Source organism: Octopus sinensis, linkage group LG3 (genome assembly GCF_006345805.1).
Source record: "Octopus sinensis linkage group LG3, ASM634580v1, whole genome shotgun sequence".
Classification (NCBI taxonomy): Eukaryota; Metazoa; Mollusca; class Cephalopoda; order Octopoda; family Octopodidae; genus Octopus; species Octopus sinensis.
Genome location: NC_042999.1, coordinates 39,142,262 through 39,165,932, shown reverse-complemented (window position 1 = coordinate 39,165,932; position 23,671 = coordinate 39,142,262). Strand labels below are relative to the sequence as shown.

The window sequence follows — 23,671 nt, the reverse complement described above, 5'->3', positions numbered from 1 at the left end:
TGTTTTCAAAAGAGAGGACGGGATGAAGACGCCAATCGAAAATTTGCTTCATATAATAACTACTATACTTGATATTTTAACGATCCAAGTACCGATATTAACGGACGGTGATCAGTCTGTAGACGAAAACTTCTACCGTGCAAAAATCTGTGAAATTTTTTCACGGCTAACATGATTGCTAGAACTTCTTTGTCGATTTGATTACAATTGTTCTCTGCTGCTATCAGAAAACGTGAGATATGATCCACCGCCTTCCTGTTACCATCTGCCCCTATACCGTACTCAGAACCGTTTGAATCTACAACAATTTTCGCTGCAGGATCGAAATATGCTAACGACAAATCAGGTAATCGTTTTTATTTCGCCAAATGCCTTTTGACTTACATTCCGACTAATTTAATTTCATATCTTTTTTCAGCAGATTATTTAGTTGAAACCTGATCTTATGCATTTTTGGAATATAATTTTGGTAATAATTTGCCAGTTCTAAAAATGCCTGTAAGTTCGCTGTATTAGTCAGAGGATGCATATTTTTTATTGCGTCTGCCCTCGACGAGTCTGGTCGACGTCGATTTTTCTCAATTATTTATCCTAAATATCTTATTTTCTGTAATAAAAATTCACTCTTTTCTTCACTCAATGTAAAACCGTATTTCCTAATTTCTTCGCATACATTATTTTGCGTCTTCTAATTGTTCATCATTAGATTCTCTTTTAATGAGTATATCATCCAGATATGGAATTGTGAATTCAGTCAGCAAACATTGCATCCATAATCTGTTGAAAATGACACGTGCGACTTTTAATCCGAATAGTAACCTATTGAATTTATACAGTCTAATTGGTAGGTATTTAGAGCATTCATCGTCTACTCTAATTTGTAGGTACGTGTCAGAGAGATCCAATTTCGCAAAAATACCCTCCGTAATAGGTAGCGGATAGTGGCACGTTTTAAGACTTTCATTTAAACCAGTGCAACAATCAGTACACATTCTGATTTTATTATTATTTTTCTTAACGTACACAGTTGATGGTGGCCGTTCAGAATAATCTAATTTTTGGATAACTCTATTTTTGTTTAGTCTCTCTAATTCTTAGTTTATCTATTTTAACGCTGCGAACGGTACCATTCGTTTTTGTTTAGATGTTTGTATAGCATTCTCTCGTATTTGAAACCGCGTTTTTGGTACACAGACCTAATTTATTAGATAGGACTTCAGAAAAAACATTTTCAATTTCTTTTTTTTTTTGCAATTCGTCTGACTACTTATTTCTTCTGATGGAAATGACCATTTACATTTTTAAAGAAAATATTTATGGGGCCGTTCCATAAATTAAACAATTCCATCCTCTTAGTTGTGAACAAGTTTGTTATATTATCTAACACAAAAATTTTAGCCTTTAATGGGTTTTTTTACGAAATGTAATGTTACTTATCAATTCGCCCTTAAAATATTTTTTCCTGAAACAACACGACAATTTTCGAGGTTTCATTTAATTTAGATCTCCCGATCTCTTTGCATGTATCTGTGTTAATTATTGTGATGTCGCTGCCTGAATCGAATTATAAGTTTATGATTGTGTTATTTAATCTTACATACACATATTTTCTTATTGTCACTGATAATCTGTTTACGCGATTTTTCTGTTGAACCGTTTTCTAGTTACTGTTCTACAATGCGATTTTTATGGCCTCTTTTACCTCACATGTAGCATTTCCTATTTTTAAACGGACAGTTATTTCTAAAATGTAGACTACCGCATTCATAACATGGATTCGGTCTTGGTATCCTTTTATATATTTTCTTGTTCGTTAACGTTCGACACGCTGGGCTCTGAGAACATTCTTTCTCTTGAGTTTTACTTGCGTTATGTTGTAGATTGATAAACTTTTGACATTCTTCTACTATTGCCTATAGAGATAAATTTCGATACTGCTCGAATTTAGTTAATATCTGGGAACGTAAATCTGTCTCCTTCTTTGCAGTAAGCCCTTGTACAAAAATTAAAGACTTAAAAATGTCCGGGGTCATCTCGTTCAGATTGAATTTCTAACCGGCATAGGTGAAGAAATCTTCATCTTTTTCTTTACCAAATTTAAGCAGCACCAGCGAGTATTGGACAGGACACTTCCTTCATTGAAAATTGTCGATAAGATATTATTTCATCGAAACAAATCTCAACTGAATTCTTCGTCAGAATATAGTTACCTTACTTTCCGTGTTTGGTAGGGGATAACTTTCTTAAAAGTCGTCTTACTTATTTCTCGTCGGACTAAGTTTGACTGTATTTTTTTCAATGTTTCTTCGTATCTATGAAAATATGCAGAGAAGTTAATACCTTCTCCTTAGTTGTATTTCAATTCTCCAACTGGGCTTGCTACGCTGCCTGGCGAGTATGAACCTGAAGCATTTTCAGACTCCTTCAATATTAATTAGAGCAACTATTGGTTTTGTTGTTGTAGTTGCTGCGGTAAAAGTTGTTGTTGTCGTTGCTGCTGTCGCTGTTGCAACTGCACCACGAAGGCCAATAAGTCTTCCATTTTTCTTTTGTTTCGTACGAAAAACATCAAGCGTCCAACGCTAGCTTCGAACAACTCATCGCCAGTTTTATATCCTTGTATTTGATAAAGAATATAACGAAGCAGGGGGTGGAAGAAAATATAGACATGACGAATAGATATTACTGTTACAAGAAACTCAACGTTTTATATCAAATGCTCATAATGAACTGCTACCAATACCGAAGATTTTTTTATCCCCATCACTGTACCTCTTTCGTCCTCGTCACTTTCTGCATCTACACGTCCTACTCCATATTACACAGGATGGATGCCATCAGCCACGCCTCCTCAATCTCCGGGGGTACTCTACCAATCCTTACCCTGGTCACTAGTTTGTCACAGTAAGTCAGCAGAAATACCCACTCTGGTGTGCTTAGCGCCACAGTGGAATGGTTTATCGCTTCTTGTTCACTAGCGAAACTTACCTCCACTGTGCCGTAATTTCTCCTTCTCGTGTAAAATGTTGTGAGGCTTTTCACCTCCTTTAGGCATTCCTCTATAGCCTCCACGTGGCAATTTCTACTTTTTTCGATGCCGTGGACAGCGTTCTATACACCACTGCCCGCTTCTTCACGCTTGCTGTTAAACATTCTAGTGATGTCAGCCTCAAACTGGTTCCATCCTTCTCTTTGAATTTGAACTCGTTGAACTTCCTCTGGTTCATCTTTATCTCTCGTACCTGCAACATATCAGCTGACAAACTTCTTCCAGTGGCTGAAGCATAGCTCCCGGTTTGGAACTGGTTCGGTCTCCATTCTTCCTTTTTTTCTCTAATTTCACCCATATGTGGGGAAGAAAACAAAATATGATTTCACAGGCAAAAAAAAACAGCAACTAACAATTCAACAATGAGGTTCAACGATTAGGTTTCCCCTAACAGGAGAGCTTCAACAGTTCATTAAGAATGTGACTTACGTTTAACAGGAATCAAATAATGGTTAACGCGAAAAAATGAACTCTCAACGACTGCTACCAACACCGAACTCTCTTTATTTTGGCACTACGACCATAACAGAGAGAGGACAGAGAAAACACCACACTGGGGACAAGAAATACGGAACGAACGATTTCGAATTTCTTGAACAATGAATAACAACAATGAGGATGAAATAGCTAGCCTGTACCCACTGTCAGGCAGTATCATTTAAATGGTTTTCGTTTACTAGTTATAAATCAGCTCTTGTTTTCCTCTTCTTTTTTTTCCTTTTTGCATCTGTTTTTACAGCTATTTAAAATTTGAAATTTTTACTGACTTTTTTTTCACCATTTTATATACGGCAACAGCTCGCCGTATTCTACTGCGGCGGCAAGTCATCGAACTCGACGAGTACTCCCGTTGGGTCTATCTTATTTACGAACAGTTCTCGTAGATTTTCAGTCCTTCCGTCGCCAATAACTATTGCTTTTGTGCTTTCTGGATAGTATTCTGTCGTTAGTTTCACTCTTATAACAGTTTTGATTTTTGTGATTCTCTTCTCTAACTCTCTACTTTTCGCAAATTTTACCATATTCCATTAATGCTTTGCTTCTTTTTTATTTGTTTCTTACTGTAGTCCCAGTCGATTTTCCATGTTGGCTTGCTTTGATGTTGTTGGCATCTCATGTTATGCTTCGTTATTTTCCTTTTTTTCTTTAGTGGACACTCTGGTGTGAGTCCACGTTTTCTTCCTTTTCTTCTTCCTATTCACCACCGTATACTCCTCCTCCACCTTCGCTAGTCACTTCTCAAATACTGGGTTTGTCGCTTTGGCATTTTGCTCCTGCTCCTCTACAAATTCGTCGTGATTCTGGAACACCTTGCTTTCATGTATCCCATTACCCCACACTGGCAATGGGTTAGAAACTTCCCTCCACCTCTGCTCTCAAATTCACATCTTCCGGCAGTTTCACCTCCTTTGCTTCCTTATGCAAGTCTTGTAAACTGACTTGGATAGCCGCTTCACGGCCGTTTCCCCTCAGTTCACCTCTTTCGTCCTTTTCAATTTCAACACCTTTACGTTCTCCGCCATGTTATACAGGATGGCTGCAACCAGACACACATCCTCAATCTCCGAGGGTTCTCTGTCAATCCTTACCTTGGTCACTCGCTTGTCACAACAAGTCGGTAAAAGTACCCATTCTGGTGTCCTTAGCACCACAGTGGAGTGATTTATCGCTTCTTGTTCACTAGCTAGCATTACATCCACTGTGCCGCATTTTGTCACTCTCGATTATAACGTTGTAAAGCCCCCTACCTCCCTTAGGCACTCCTCCACAGCCTCCACCGTGGCCACCTCTATTACCTTCGGTGCTGTGGACAGGGTCTATACACCCCATCTTCCTCATCACGCTCGCTGTTAAACTTTCTGGCGGCGTCAACCTTAAACTGGTTCCATCCCTCACCTTGATTCAGCTGAACTTCTTCAACCTCCCCTGGTTCATCTTCATCACTTGCACCCGCAGCACGTCAGCCGTCAAACCTCTTCCAGTGGCCGAAGCGCATCTGCCGGCTGGAACTGGTTCGCTCCCCACTCCTCTCTTTACCTCACCCATAAATGGGTATCACAAGCAAAAAAATTTTAAAAAACCAGCAACCAATAATGACGCTCAACATTAGGTTCACCCCCACGGAAGACGTTCAACAATCAATAAACAACAGGGATCAAACAATGATTAACGCGAAAAAGCCTCTCAACGATTGCTCCCCATTTCTTTATTACAGGCATAAAGCCTTAAATATAGAGGGAACACTACGAGGACGGACAACACAGTCGTGGAGCACATATAATGATTAGCGAGTGATTTATGAGATGTGCAAAAATAATGACAATGAAAATGGCATTCCACCCCACAAAGGAGAAAGTAGTATTTTAGTATTTTTACTGTTCAGTTTTTATCTTTTTTACTGTTCAGTTTGTCTCTCTTTTGGTTTTTTAAATAGTCAGAAAACTCATCTCTTCAAAAGTTATCACAGGTGGTATTTCGTCGAATGGAACTCATAATGCTGCATTCTCTACCCTACTTCCGACTGTCCCTCTCAGTGTGGCAGCTTTTTCATCATTTACGCTTTCTAATGGTTGACTATAAAGTATGGATAGGCGAGCGTAAGACACACATAAGGAAAATATTGATAAAGATATATGCACTGATAATATATTTCTTATCATCAAGCAAACATATTGAAAGGTCTTGGTATCCATATGGTCCGTCCGTTGCAGATCCACGCAGCGCAAGGATCCAATATTTTGATTATCAAAAAGCATGGAAGCACACCGTCGGTTACGACGACAAGGGTTCCGGTTGCTCCGAATCAACGGAACAGCCTGCTCGTGAAATTAACTGGTAAGTGACTGAGCACTCCACAGACACGTATACCCTTAACGTAGTTCTCGGGGATATTCAGCGTGACAAGGCCGGCCCCTTTGAAATACAGGTACAACAGAAACAGGAAGTAAGAGTGAGAGAAAGTTGTGGTGAAAGAGTACAGCAGGGATCACCACCATCCCCTGCCGGAGCCTCGTGGAGCTTTAGGTATTTTCGCTCAATAAACACTTACAACGCCCGGTCTGGGAATCGAAACCGCGATCCTATGACCGCGAGTCCGCTGCCCTAACCACTGGGCCATTGCGCCTCCATGCAAATAAGCATAGTCATACAGTGCATTTACTCCATGACTATCCTCTATATTTTGTGTTTGTATACATTTCATTATTGCACGTGATGATAAAAGCCATATATCTCATATTATGTAAAGTGCTAGACTCTGGTTTCTTGTCTCTAAAATCTTTTGCTTATTCATATATGTTTCGTAACGATATCATAAACATTTCATTTCAATATTTAAGTTATATGTGGAAATAAAATATCGAAAAGTATTACTTCAAATTAATTCTGTTCTCACTATATCATCGAATTATTAGATTCGTTAAAGCGTTTCGGAAATTCCCATGCGGCATTTCCTCAAAATCTTAAAACTTATGTCGAAACCAGTGGAGATTAACATTTATTTTAATTAATCCTAAATCGCTAAAATCCTGTGGTCTGGTAGGAGATGGATTCCTGGTGTTAGTTGTAATTCTGTAATTTAAAGTTTTTGTGAAAAATATACGCACAAACTACAGTTCGATGTACAAATATACACAGATGTTTGTAGGTGTAAATGTATCAAAGTTTGCATGAGATTTTAGGATAAGAAGAAAGCTATACGATATATACATGGACGTTGTCAGGCAAAACGGTTTCCTTTGGAAGTTATGTAAAGAAAATGTAACCGTGGTGTAAAGTTTCATGTTTTGTGAACCGTAGATCGAGTACAGGGAATAGTGGTAGAAATGAACACGTAACAATATGAGACACATTTTACTCTGAATGTAAGACTGAAATCATTAAGTTTATTGCCTTTTGTTTCATTGCTTATTCATTATGGTGATTTTGAGCGGAAAATAAATATCTAAGATATTAAGATTTTCAGAGAGAAAATATTTATTTCCTTACTTATGAATGAATTTCCTTTATTAATTTATATTTCCTCACATCAATGGAATGTTATTCCTACGTTTTCAATACCGTTCTTTGTTTGTATTGATAACAATTTTCCGGTGGATTTATCTTTTAAATTTCACATTTTTCATTGAATATATACATTGAACATATAGTGATTTATATATCGAAATATCAAACGTCTGATTATTTTCATTATACGATATTATTATCATCATCATCATCATCATCATTATTATTATTATTATTATTATTATTATTAGTAGTAGTAGTAGTAGTAGTAGTAGTAGTAGTATTTATCTTCCCGGCTCTTATCGGCAAACTGCTATGAAATAGTGGTCATTAAATCATTAAACAGGATTATCAATGTTCATTTAACATTTTTCATGCTGGGTTTTACTTGACGATCAATATCACCTATATCATCATGAAAACCATCATCATCACCATTTTCGTCGTCGTCGTCATGATCATCATAATCATCATCATCATCAACAACAATAAAACAAACATCATCATAATAATTTAGTGAATTATAGAGGTGCAGAATTAATATTTTATTATACGGTATCAACCAATTCATAAATCATCGGCCACAATAAAAAAAAGAAGATAATTACAGTCCTCAGCCAATTATACCTATTGCCAACGTAGTTACGTTATGTTTTCTTGTATATAGGAGACTGAAAAAATAAGTATTTCTTACGTTATATTTCTTTCAAATTGTTATTATTATTAACTATTATACGGTGAGCTGGTAGTGTCGTTAGCATTAGCATTTAGTCCGTCTTTACGTTCTGAGTTCAAATCCCACCGAAGCCAAATTCACCTTTCATCCTGTTGAGGTCGGTAAAATAAATAGCAGTTGAGTACTGAGGTAGACAGAATAGACTTACAATCTACCCGCAAACCCAGTCGCTTTGTGAGAAAATTTAAATCAGATATTATTATTATTATTATTATTATTATTATTATTATGGTAAGATGCCAAAAAAATTAGCACGCCAATGAAATGTTCAGCGGCATTTACGTCCTGAGTTCAAATTATGCTGATGCTGGCTTTGACTTTCATCCCATTCAGGGTCGAGGAAATAAGTACTAGTTGAACACTGGGGTCGATATAATCGATGAGTGTCCTCGCCCAGTATTTCAAGATGTTTGACAATGTTATATATCAATGGTTCTCAGCCGAGGTCTGCATGACCCCTGATGGTCCATAATAAGATTTCTGGGGACCACAGAAATAAAGTAGTAAATTGAGGTCCCACATTTATTTATTAAGTGTCCATGAAGAATTGTTGCTGTAGATGTATGTATTACGAGAAACAGGTAGGTATCTTTCTCTAGCATTTTACGTAATACAACATAATACAACGCAAGTGGATGTGTACTAAACAAAAAATAGAATTTGGAAAGAATATTCTATTTTATTAGTTTTTATACATCAAATGGCTTTGGGGGTTCACCAGAATAAATACTAATCAAAGAAATCTATAGATGATAAGAAACATTGAAAACCCCCGGTATATTATGAAGAGGCGGCAAGCTTCCAGGCAACGTTCTGAGTTATAATTCTACAGGGGATCGACTTTGTCTTTTATCGTTTCGGGTTTGATAAAATAAGTATCCCGAGAAGTGCTAGAGACCATATAGCCAAATAGTCCCCTGAGATCTAAAACTTTTGTCCTTGTGCCAAAATTTGAAACCGTTATTATTAAGCTGATGATCTGGGTCTGAATGTTCGGTACGCTACATAAAACGCTTTGAGACAACCAGTCCATGCTTATGTTCTGAGTTCAAATTTCACCTACGTCTACTTTCACTTTCGTCGTCTACGAGTCAAAAAAACAGGTACCAGTTGAGCACTGGAGTCGGCGTAATCAAGTACTTCTCTACCCTCAAAATTTATATATTCGTAACCAAGTTTCCACGTGATACCCTAAAACCAAGGTGCCACGTAAAAATCCAAAACAGACTTTGGAAATTGGTGCAGCCCCCGGCTTTACCAGCTGCTGTCAAGCCATCCAACCTATGCCAACATGCAAAATGGGCTTTAAAGCATGAAGATAATGATGATTGTTTATCGATATGATAACGCTAAAGACATAGTAGCAAATTGCACCCGCTGTTTCAACCTTCCAGATCAAACCAACTAGGTTTTAACTTCTACATAACCATACTTATGATGCTGCACAACTTTATCATAAACTAGTAGAGATACCCATCGTTGCCCGGTTACATTCAATTGAAGAATTAGACTTTTCTGTTATATTTTCTGAATGAACTGGAATATCTCTGTTTCGAATTTCATCAAAATTGCAGATGAGGGTTATTTCCCTCTTTGCACACCCTAAAAAATTATAATCGTGCCACATGGAAACCAACAGACGAATGATCACAATAAGCAGTCAGTTACCCTACCCTAGTCGTTACCACTCCCAATGTAGGATTCCTCACCATCCAGGTGACAGGCACAGCCGTAAGATGCATTACGAATCTATAGCAATTGGAAGGGCGTGACCCAACTGAAATCAACATTAACAACTGTGTGACGTGAGGGCTTAGGAGAAATTAAAGGGTTACCTCTGGAGTTTGCAAATGACCACTATACTGATACGTAACTGGACAGAATGAATTTAAAATCTATGCATATCTTTGAATAGCCAGTCACTCATCTGGGAAGGCCTTGTAATCAATGTTACCATCTGGGGACTATGTGTGACCGAGTGATAATAAAAAGACTGAAAGGAGGTCTGCAATCAAAAAACTTTACTCAACGCTTTGCAACTGAATCAGTGGAGACAAAGATGCCTCTCATTTACATAACAATTTATGCACCACATTGCAGAAATCACAATGTAAGTGTATGTCAAAGCAAACTGTTACGCTGTTGTACCATTGAATTAGAAATAATGCCCAACTTTTATACTCGGGTAACCCTACAGCTTCCAAGAGCACAACTGTATTCGGTTTTGCTTAGATAATATGACAAAATTGTGGGTGTTAAGTCCCCATGGAGGGGTCTTTCTAACTTTGTAAGGAGATGAAATTTTATAAATATTATTTCACTTCTGTCTAATATCTATGGTTAAAGTTTCATCAACAGCAAAATATATGAATTGTCATGGGGGTTATGGCCCTTATGCTTAGAATATAATTTCCAACTTTCATAAAGATCCATTCAGTACATTTGACCTAGTTTGGGATCATAAAAGAAATTACTAAAATTTGGGAGTTAAGGATTCCATTAGGGTGTTTTATATATATATATATATATATATATATATATATATATATATTATATATATATATATATATATAGTGAGATAGATAGATAGATAGATAGATAGATAGATAGATAGATAGATAGATAGATAGATAGATAGATATAGATATAGATACACACACACACACAATGATAAACTGATAGATACAACTGAGTGGGCAAACAAAAATATGAGACACAGCCTAGTGCTTTTTTATGTTGATAAACCTAGTACTTATTCTATTAGTTTGTTCTTGTGAAACCAGTAAGTTTTGTGGATGTAAATAAATGAACAGCAGTTGTGAAGCAGTGATGAGGGCGAAACACAGACACAGAGACACACACATACACTTACATATATACATATATATACATATATATATTTGTTTCAGTTCCTGTCTACGAAATCCATATATATTGTTGTTGGCAGCCTTTTTGTCTCGGGAGACAATGGCGTTGCGCATAAAATAATCTAGTCCGGCTTTTACATTTCATGTCCTAATACATCTCCTGCTGTGGCTGTGTACTCCTATCCTGGACAAACACTCCCTCTGGCAGGTGCCGCAAATGTAGCGAAGACTTTGCCTGGCTGGTTGTAATGTCATACTTTCTTGTTGACGTCTTTTCTTGTCTTTCCATTTCTCCTCTCTCTCTCTGTCACTCCTTTGTGTTCCCTCTTTTACAGTACGTCGCCAATCGCCACGGTTGCTGGCAACTGCTTCCCAGTTGGTAATATTGATGATGCAGACATTCATGTCCTTTTGCAAACATCCTTGTATCGTAAGAACGGTCTTCCCACAGACCTAGTGCCCCTAGCAAGCTCTCCGTTGAGTATGTCCTTGGGGATTCTGCCATCTTCCGTACGGATAACATGTCGAATCCATCTCATACATCTTTGTGTGAGGAGTGTAAACATGCTTGGTATTCCTGCTTGCTTGAGGACATCTTTGTTGGGGACATGATTCTGCCATTTGATGCGAAGGATTTTCGGAGGCAGCGCAGGTGAAAGATATTTAGGCGACTATATATATATATATATATATATATACATATATACATATATATATAAATTTTATATATATATACATATATATACATATATATATAAATTTTATATATATATACATATATACATATATATATATAAATTTTATATATATATACATATATACATATATATAAAACTTTCAGGGCTGTCCTCCAGTATGGCTGTAGTTTATTGACTGGAGCAAGTAAAAAGCAAAATATGCTGGTTGCTCTCTACAACTCTCACGCCTCAGACCTTATATGGAATAGAAAAATTGACCTAAGTCCCTCCCCTTGCTCAATGACGAACTGATCACTTGGAAACACCAGTCAAGTCTGTGGTTATATCAGTCGGTTTACCTAACCCCCTCCTCCATTACCCTTGGCATGTGCCTCCGGTACGATTGAAGTTGAATACTGACAGATGTCATAGAAGACTGGTAGACGTAGCAGTAGTAGTAGTAGTAGTAATAGTAGTAGTAGTAGTAGTAGTAGTAGTAGTAGTAGTAATAGTAGCCGTAGTAGTCGTAGTAGTAGTCGTAGTAGTAGTAGTAGTAGTAGTAGTAGTAGTAGTAGTAGTAGTAGTTATGATGCCGATGATGGTTGTGGTAAGTCCTTTGTTGTATGGTAGCTTACAGAAATTTGTTTTCTTTGTAAAGTGCAGCGGCACGCCAATTAAAACTGAAGTAATCTGGTAAAATCTTTGCAAAATCAAATAGATCGCTATAATCGTTTGAGCAATGAATGTAGTGAACTTAATGTGACTGTTAGCTGAATTCTATTTTAATGCAAAGCCATTACCAGTTTATATATGATTTTCATTTTGGCGAGATAAAAGTCCTTCTCTTTTTTAAAGAACATAGAAGTTGAACATTTCCTTATATTATGAAATCTATTAGTAAAGTATGTAAAGAAATATCAAGGAGGCTTCAGCAAAATAATTGTATTACTCTACGAATAATATGAAAATTAAACGAAATAATTACTCTCATTTCTATAACTTATTTTTCGTCCTCAACTTGTTTCAGTAGTTAAAGTGCAGCAATGCTGGTGACCGTCTGGAAGTGTTTTTAGTCGAGCGAATCGACCCCTAGTCATTTTTTAAAAAAACCTGGTACTCATTCTACTTAGTCTCTTTTGCCGAACAGCTAAATTATGGGGACGTAAACAAACGAACATCAGTTGTCCAGTGGTGGTGGATACAAGCACATACACACACACGAACACACACACACACTCACCCACTTATCTCCACCCAGTTAAGACCCTAATTAGATGAAACAAACTAGAGACTGAGGTGTCATATGTAAAGCTTGTGCCAAAACTGCTGACCAAAAAGACACTCGAGTTTCAGTTGCACAAGATCTTGATTGTGTCGAGAACGATGATAACTTTTTGAAAATAGTGTAAGCCTCTGAGCAGGTATTGCCCGTCAAGCTTTTGACAGATTTGATGTGTATTCCCTGCGCAGCTTTGTCTGTCATGGTCAATGTGATGATCACTCGCTACACACCATATTTCCAAGTACTAATGTAAAAAGCATAAGTGATCTAGAACGTTAAATCTTAGTGCGCATGCATAGCAAAATTCAAGGTCAGTCTGTGTCAAGCGGTGTCAATCTGCATGCTTTAGCTTCGTCACTATGGCGACAGTCAGGATACTTACTGAACATACCACGTACATGCTTACGACGTCACTCCTCTGAAAAACTAACTATACTGCATCACATTTTGCGTTCTTGTTTTTCATGTAAACTTCGGATAGTCAGGTGCAGAATTTTCGAGTATCGGCTCGTTTTCATTTGATCGCTCTTGAGGGAAGGGCTATTTTCATAGGTGCTTCGGATTTGACACCAATGGGCATGATGTAATTAAAAATTCATTTTAACAGAAGCAAGTTGAATGCTGTAATGAAATACTACAGTGGGACAAGTTTCTGTGAAGCAATAACAGTGCGTATTTTGCTTATTATGTTGCCTTACAACGTAATATGCACGAGAAACCTAAAAATACGGTTGACATTATTGGTGAGCTGCAATATACTAAGCATTCTAGGACCATTTACCTGAATGAATTGTAATTGTTAGAAGATTAAATTATTTTCCGTTTCCAGCACAGTAACTTAAAATACATAAAGCAGCTTTTATTGTGCTGTTTCTCGACTTTATTATGCATTCTGTGGGGTTTTTTTTAGCTTAAGTACGAATACTGATTTGTGAGTGAGTTGACTGATATGCCTATTAAAATTACCCACACTTTAGATGTGTTAGAATACACTGTAATGTGGAAGCATATGCTCTTTTTACAAAGTATATAGAAATTAATTTCATTTGCATCAAGGACCCACAGAAGCTTGTACATTCATCTTTTGTAGCTATTACTCCGTAAATGCACCTCCATGCGCTATTTTAAAAACGCACCATATACAATAAAATTCGTCGCATATTTAATATGAGTTGAATGATTTTAAAATTAAGAAAAAAAATCATCCTCAATATATGAAACAATTCATTCTAAATAAGAGATTAAAATATTGAAATATTTAGATCTCAGAATAATATTAAAACAAGACTTCTAAATTATGTTTAGCTACTAACATAATATTCCAGGTCGATCGTCACAAAATATATTGTGGCGCTTGCACAAATTTTTATAGCATATGTAGTTAAACCAACCATCATTTTTCTCTGAAATTCGAAGCTCGCCTTTCTCAGTTTATTTATAATATTTCACATTTTAGTGATTAGCTATTAAGATGTAAGACAGGATAGTACAATTTATAACAGAGGATATGCCTGTTTTAATGAGAATTTTTATCGCTCCAGCAAAATCATTATGAAATAATCTCGGCTCATTGTTATTATAAGCGACTCTCTGTCATTCTCTCTCTTTTTCTCTCTCTCTTCCTCTCGCCTATATACATAGGAGAAATTATATAAATATTACAAATAAATATGTGCGCGTGTGTACATATGTATGTATGTGTGTATGTGTGCATATATGTATGTATGTATGTATGTATGTATGTATGTATGTATGTATGTATGCATATTTATATAGTGCGCGGCAGAGCGAGATATAGATAAACGTGTATGTACGTCTATTTGTGAGGATGAGTGTTGCTGATAGTAGCAGTAATTTTTTTTTAAATCATCTGATTTTGGTGGAACGACGGCTGGTCTAATTAAGAGGCAGATTTGTGTCATAAATTTTGCTACCGTTATCATTAATATAAACTCACACACACACACATACAGACATATATATATATATATATATATATATATATATATATATATATATATATACATATATATGTATATATATATATATATATATATATATATATATATATATATAATATATATATATATATGCATGTACCTATACGTGTGCATACAAACCTATGTGCATGTAAAAGCGCTCATAGCGCGCACACACGTATATGTTTGTGTACGACAAAAATTATTTTCTTGAGATAGCAATTCGAGATGGCATTGTGTTGCTCATAAAACTTTATGGCTTTTTCTAGACGGGAACGAAATCTCTGAATTTTGCTATCGGCTTAAAATAAATAAATATGTGCTCAATTAGATGTCTTCGATAAGCATCTAAATTCCCTCCTTGCTTGTATATGACAACTTCACCAGTTAAATCCCTTTATCTCCAATATAAGTCAGTTAAATATCGAAATCATTGTAATATACAGAGACATGACTTATACATACTACCTTCCTCAACCACAGCATCTTCAGCATAACCGGTGATATCATGAGTGTTATCAGCGTCATCGCCATTTTGTTGATCACAATCAAAATTCTCAATGTCATGAGCAGCGTCATCGCCGTCGCCACCATCATCATCACTGTCATCGTCATGCCCGTATTCATCATTACTCACCTCTTCCGCCTCCTCCCCGTCATCATCATCATCATTATCATCATCATCATCATAATCAACAATATCGCCATTTTCATTTTCCTTGTCTTCGTCTCGTCCACATCGTCGTCTCCATCATCGACATCATCTTGCTTGTAATTCTCATCATCCTTATTCCCTTCCCCCTCCACCTTCTCTTCACCAGTACCACAACGGCCGGCCGGCCTCATAACAACGCCCACAAGAAACATCAGCATCACAAATACTGTTACCACAACCACCATCTTCAGAACAACCATTACCGCAATCGCTGGCCCACAATCACCGGCACCGCAACCGCCAGCGTCACAACAACAGTCACCACACACAAAAATCGGCACCACAACCACTGGCACCACACACCCGTACCTCGACCACCGGTACCACAAACAGGTGCCAGAACCACCGGTATCATAAACACCGGTACCACAAATTTGTGCACCACAACAACCGGTACCACAACCACCGGTACCACAACCACCGGTACCACAACTATCGGCACCACAACCACAGGTATCACAACCACCGTTATCATAAACAACCATACCACAACTTTGAGCAACACAACCGCTGGCACCACCCACACCCGTACCTCGACCACTGGTACCACAACCACAGTTGCCACAACCACAGGTACCACAATCACAGGTACCACAACCACAGGTACCACAACCGCCGGTATCACAAACACCCATACCACAACATTGAGCACCACAACCAACGGTACTCGATTTCTTTTAATATCTTAATTTCCTTTAATATGTTCAAATGCCATAATTCAGGTTTGCCTCTTGGCAGTTTCATTGTGATTGCATTTGCATCGCCTTTCCTGTTTCCAAGAATTTGGTGGTGGATAAATGAATATAAACACAAGCGGCTTAATGGTTTCAATATGCAGTTAAAGGGAATTAAATTCTAGAGGTCCCATTTCTAGATACGTTAATGTTACCGAAATAACATTAACGTATTAACATTAACATTGGGAGGCATCCCTGGTTAAGAAGACTAATTGTTTTTCTTTAAATATGAAGCATCGTGACAGTAATTTCTAAGAAGTAATTATAGAATCACGATTAAATAAAATATAAGTTAAAATAGGACAATATTTAAAATTTTTTTGGTTATATTTTGTGTCTGAGCATCAGATATGGAGCTTAACGTTAAGCGGAAAGGCTATTTCGCATGTAATATTTTGCTATCTTTACCATATACTGCCATCCAAATAGATGAATATAGAAACGCAATTCTAATACGGCGTGATCAATTTTAAAACAATTTAGTGAACAAACTATAAAACATGAGTACATTATTTACATTTGATGGATATTTGTCCTCATCTTGATTGTTGTTAACACAACGTTTCGGCTGATATACCCTCCAGCCTTCATCAGGTGTCTTGGGGGAAATTTCGAACCTGGATTCTCATTCCTAAAGTATTTTTCGATGTTAACATTTTCCAAATTCACCTGATGAAGGCTGGAAGGTATATCAGCCGAAACGTTGTATTCACAGCAAACACGATTAGGACGAATATCCGTTAAATGTAAATGATGTACATAATTTTTCATCTTTTAAATATAGAACAGCATAAAACATGAGCATAGCTCACATTCAGTGTTTATTTTTATTGCATCGATGCCGATGTTATATCCGTAGGCATAACGCTATCATATTTGAAAGGAAACGCACAAGATGTACAAAATTTGACGAAGTTGCTTCAACACAAACGTTCTCAAATGGGATGTCTAAATCATTCGTTTACTGACATTGATTTACTATACAGACCAGAAAAATAACACATATATCGTGAACCATTAAACAAAGTCCACTGCAGTGATGATAATTACCACTGAGTAAAAATCGGTGGGTTTTGAGACGATGTATTTAAAGATGCAATAATTCTCCTGAGAATTATACTAATTTAAATTTGTGCTGTGCAGTTTCTTACTGTTCACCTTATCCCAAATTTGGAAATGGTATATTATGCATTGGTTTTCCTATAGTCGATTACAAATAAATGATAGTAAATAGGCTACTGAAAGTCTGAATCTTATGAATGCTGATTAACTAAACCTAAAAAACAAATCAAGACACACAACAACGTCAAAGGAAATTGAACAGAGAATAAAAGCAAAAACATCAATGTTTTCTACACGAAATACTATCAGTAAAGAAACAAGAAAGAACACGAGGTATGCGTGCATAGATATTGTGATACTTAAAATTTCTTAGTTGTTTCACGTATATAAGAACTGATAGACAGACTGTGTGTAGTTAATGATAACGTTGAGTACAATGCGTTAATGGAGGTTAGGACCTTTTTCAATCGAATCTAGAAATCGGCCGAAATATTATGGCTTGCCCATGCATTTTTTTTTAAATTAAGTTCTTATATATTTCATTCGCATATAATATACTAGACAATTATTTTTACTAGTTTTCAATCAGTGGTTGATGGAATTCAGTGCATTCGTGTTTCTTCTATCACTTGAAAGACGGCGTCTGTATTCATACACGTATTATATACACAGTCTACCATTTAATCCCGGGGAAAAAAACCGTTTATGGGCATAATCTTACACTACAACAAAAAATCATCTCAATACTAATCATTTCCTGTATGTTCTTTTTATTTAAACCCACCCATATTCGTTTACGTCTTACCTTAACAAATGACATGTTACATAAAATATCAATGTGACATAAATTATAATATATTTAAGATAATTTAATCTGATACAAATTCCGTACTAAAATTATAATTATAGTAAAGAGAACGATATTTGCTACAAGGCGAAACAACGTGACTGGGAATGAAGCCTGTCGTTCATTTGGCCTCGTAATATAAAAGTTATTCCTCTGTAAATTTCATACATTCTACTATATTCGAAGAAGGGAAAGCGCCAGTTTAGAAATGTCTCTTATAAGTACGTGCGTGTGAGATGTTGTGTGTGTGTATGTGTGTGTGTGTGTGTGTGTGTGTGTGTGTGTGTGTGTGTGTGTGTGTGTGTGTACATTCGTGTGATTGTGAGTCTGTGTAGTGCAGGAATACGTACGTATGTGTGTGTGTGGCTTGTATGAATACGGGTGTGAATGATAAGTTTTTACACGATGCACACACACAAACTGTCTATTTAAAGGATGGGATGTTCACAGCTGGATGAACTTCATAATAGAAATACTAGATAGGAGCTTACCTGGGGATAAACAAAAGACAGACAAAGAGTGAGAAGAAATAACAATCATTTGCATATTCTACACATTCGTAAAACAAAATCAATTGTTTCATGACAACTACGACCAACTGTAACGAATTTATAGACATTAATAATAATACAATGAACCAACTGAGTGGCAAAACCAATAACTTAAAACAAGATAATAACTTAGTGTAAAAGTACTTTTCGCATTAAAACCAAATCTTTAGGAAAGTTACTTCCAATATTCAACGAAAATGAAACTGACGTCTCACTCAAGACTCTATCTATATTATATTTCAAGTAATCATCTGGCCTAATTTATTGTGGAGCAGCTGCTGCATTCTCAATGATTCCCAAGCATCTACTTCTGATAGGACAGTCTCATTGATCGCCTTAACTAGAATTAGTTGTTATGCTTCACTGAGATACGTCCAAACGAAATCGATAAACAAATTTTGATGTGCTATTATTGTCCATTTGTCTACTGTCTGTAATATTCAATATCTTTAAACCCTAATCTGTGTCTAATACTTACAGTTAAAGTTGCTCCTTCTATATAAAATGATGGTTTAATACTTTGTACCTATACTTTAAGTTTAAATATATCATTCCTACATCAGAGAGATTAAAACATTTTCTCATACATAGACACCTATTTCCATATAGACATACATGCATACGTATAGATAGTAAGGTGGACATAGATATAGCCATTTGACTATGTATATATATAGAGAAAAAGAGAGCGGGGAGAGAGAGACGTCTAGTTTCTCAGCAAAAGTGAAGTAAATACTCAATACATGAGTTGAAGTATATTTTAAAATCCGCCTGTCAGATCCCATTATACTTTTCGCTGCTCCACAATAAATTAGGCCAGATGATTACTTGAAATATAATATAGATAGAGTTATGATAACCTTCCATATGATGGTAATGAATTACAGTGCATTTAAAATAAACATTACTATTATGCAGTGTGACCGAATTATAAATGTCGAAATTCTATGTTCTCCATCAGGGAGACTATTGTTTTATTGCTGATATACCTTTAGGTTTCATGTGATTAAGTGGTGTGCATATAACTTCATTATTAGTTAATGATACTTATTTCTGCTGAAGAATTGTTTGGATCTTTCGAAACTTTCAGTGTTATTACTGAAAGCGTTTTCATAATCTTATTTAATTTTCTTTTTTCCCTAAATTTATCTGTTAGTTGTGAATAAAGCAAACGAAGATGTGTTTTTTTTACGGATTTGCAGGAATACGCTTTATCATTCTCGAAGTTTCTCGTTACTATTTATGAAGTTTTGAATTTTCCTTCTTTTCATTACATGACTGTTACAAGTTTTACTCTAAATTCTGTTAGTATTTTTCTTTAGTTGCAAATCTTTCTGCCGAAATAGGCATACACAAACATATGGCTGTACATTTCTACCTATGTCTGTCTGTCTATCTATCTATCTCTTTCTCCTTGTCTCTCCCCTTTCTTTCTCTATTATATGCATACACACAGACACAGACGCACACACACACACACACACACACACACATACATATATATATATATATTATATATATATATATATTATATATATGTATGTGTGTGTGTGTGCGTCTGTGTCTGTGGTATGCATATAATAATGAAGTTATATGCACACCACTTAATATATATATATACACACACAAATAAATATCAATTTCTAGCTTCATTGTTGAAGTTCGAAATAACAATTGTCCTCTAACCGGTAAATTAGCTGCAGAAATTTATTAACTGCAATGTTACTTCCGGCCTTTGTAAGATACCCCCAAGTTTTATTTGCAAAACATCATACATGATGTCTTTCGAGTGAACCTTCGATGTCTAGTATTGAAAATTATGTTTTGTAAATGACGAACTGCACAGGGGAGTCTGCAGATATTTACATTCGTAGATATTAACACACGAAACCATGGTACGTAGGTAATCTTTTTATTTTGTATATTTTGATTTGTCTTACTCATTTTAACATTCTGGTGTTTGCTGAAATTTTCTTGAGACACACACTTCGTGCTAATGCGATTTGATGTCCATTTCTAGCATATTAGGAATCCACTTTAGTGGTCATCTGTCTGTCTATCTATCTATCTCTTTCTCCTTGTCTCTCCCCTTTCTTTCTCTATTATATGCATACACACAGACACAGACGCGCACACACACACACACACATACATATATATATATATATATATATATATATATATATATATATATATATATATATGTATATATATGTATGTGTGTGTGTGTGTCTGTGCGTCTGTGTCTGTGTGTATGCATATAATAATGAAGTTATATGCACACCACTTAATATATAATATACACACACAAATAAATATCAATTTCTAGCTTCATTGTTGAAGTTCGAAATAACAATTGTCCTCTAACCGGTAAATTAGCTGCAGAAATTTATTAACTGCAATGTTACTTCCGGCCTTTGTAAGATACCCCCAAGTTTTATTTGCAAAACATCATACATGATGTCTTTCGAGTGAACCTTCGATGTCTAGTATTGAAAATTATGTTTTGTAAATGACGAACTGCACAGGGGAGTCTGCAGATATTTACATTCGTAGATATTAACACACGAAACCATGGTACGTAGGTAATCATTTTATTTTGTATATTTTGATTTGTCTTACTCATTTTAACATTCTGGTGTTTGCTGAAATTTTCTGAGACACACACTTCGTGCTAATGCGATTTGATGTCCATTTCTAGCATATTAGGAATCCACTTTAGTGGTCATCTGTCTGTCTATCTATCTATCTCTTTCTCCTTGTCTCTCCCCTTTCTTTCTCTATTATATGCATACACACAGACACAGACGCGCACACACACACACACACATACATATATATATATATATATATATATATATATATATATTATATATATATATATATATGTATGTGTGTGTGTGTGTCTGTGCGTCTGTGTCTGTGTGTATGCATATAATAATGAAGTTATATGCACACCACTTAATATATATATATACACACACAAATAAATATCAATTTCTAGCTTCATTGTTGAAGTTCGAAATAACAATTGTCCTCTAACCGGTAAATTAGCTGCAGAAATTTATTAACTGCAATGTTACTTCCGGCCTTTGTAAGATACCCCCAAGTTTTATTTGCAAAACATCATACATGATGTCTTTCGAGTGAACCTTCGATGTCTAGTATTGAAAATTATGTTTTGTAAATGACGAACTGCACAGGGGAGTCTGCAGATATTTACATTCGTAGATATTAACACACGAAACCATGGTACGTAGGTAATCATTTTATTTTGTATATTTTGATTTGTCTTACTCATTTTAACATTCTGGTGTTTGCTGAAATTTTCTTGAGACACACACTTCGTGCTAATGCGATTTGATGTCCACTTCTAGCATATTAGGAATCCACTTTAGTGGTCATTCCTTTTATATTTTGTATGTAATATTATTTTTAATATTCGGATGCTAAGCCACTGGTTTAAATTGCTGTTGATTAATATCAATCTCTACCCTCATTATATATATATATATATATATATATATATATATATATATTATATTATATATATATAAGGGTAAAATATTGAATGTTAATTTGATTAATATCAATTTAAACCATTGGCCTAGCATATTGAAAAATTTGAAGATTCAGAAAAATTATATTACACATACGTTTGCTGAATATTCTTGAGAACAATCTTTTGTTAGTTCTCAGACCATATGGATCCTACTTCTAGCATATGGGATGTCCACTTAGTGGTCATCCCACTTATATGTATATATATATGCATATAGATATATATATAAAAAGAGAGAGAGAGATGAATATATATGTATATATATATATATATATATATATATGCATATATTTATATACATATAAGTGGGATGACCACTAAGTGGACATCCCATATGCTAGAAGTAGAATTCATATGGTCTGAGAACTAACAAAAGATTGTTCTCAAGAAAATTCAGCAAACGTATGTGTAATATATATATATATATATATATAATATATATATATAAAGAGAGAGAGATGATATATATGTGTATATATATATATATATATATATTATATATATATATATGTGTGTGTGTCTGTGTGTGTGTGTGTGTGTGTGTGTGTGTGTTGTGTGTGGTGTGTGTGTGTGTGTGTATGTTTATGCGTATGTACACTGCGTGTCAAATTTTTAGGCAGCTCAGTTTTTTGCCAGTAACAGAGTGTTTTATCGTTCAAATCAAAACAACTTTCCACAACATGGTGATAACATCTCTCTGCATGTATGGTACCATTATAATTGTGGTCCACCTATACGTAAAGAATCAACGACCATTTATATATTAATAGGCCTTATTTTCACCGTCCTAAATTATTAGGTGAGTCTAATATAATTGCTAATTATGTAATGAGAAAAATTTATTTAATGCTACATTTAAAGTTTAAAAACGAATGGAATCGTAACGGACAATATAATGAACATAATGATATGTTTGAATGGAAATATGATATCATAAACTTCTTAATGATGGATGTATGATCTTCTACATGAGAAAACACCACTGCGGCGTTTCTCCATTGAATTTCTCAAGGTAACTATTTCATCTGGTGTAATTCTCTCAGCAGCATCCACGGTAGCTTCCTAGAACGCATTTGTCGTTGAAAACTGCCGTCCATCTTGATATATATTACTCTTCAAAAGACTCCATAGATTTTCAATCGAGGTTTTCAAGTGAACACGCTGGCCACTTCCTCGAACAGTATCCAGAGAAGCCTAATTGCTATAGATATCGGCGTCTCAAATGATGAGGACGTCTACGCTAATTGCGACCTATCCTACGCTCCACCCATCTAATACGTCTAGGTTAACACGGCATTCGTCAGTAAAGAGAACTTTTGAAAAAATCTATCTGCATGTAGTCTTCTACCCATTTGATTCTATTTTGTTTATGAACATCCTTCAGAAGGAGCCTTATAACAGGCTTTACATTCCTGGCTACCAGCTTCACAAGGCGACACTTAAACACGTCTCGACTAGTCAAACACGTGTTCTTCGCAACTTCTGTCGTAATACGTGATAGGGTATGCCAGGAAACAACTCTCGATTTACCCTTGTCAGCCCTCGAACGGAAAGCAGAAGACCCCACAAACTTCACCGCAGGTCGATGATCTCTTCCCAGGA

General features: G+C 35.8%; 1 protein-coding gene across 1 annotated transcript in view; it reads right to left on the bottom strand.

Moving 5' to 3' along the window:
* LOC115209438 (keratin-associated protein 5-5-like) overlaps nt 1–15,945 on the bottom strand; it is a 114,025-nt gene extending 98,080 nt beyond the window's left edge. Inside the window, exon 1 of the mRNA XM_029777863.1 lies at nt 15,620–15,945. Coding sequence (XP_029633723.1) covers nt 15,620–15,945 — 326 coding nt within the window. The remainder of the gene's footprint in view (nt 1–15,619) is intronic.
* Nucleotides 15,946–23,671: the final 7,726 nt, after the last annotated feature.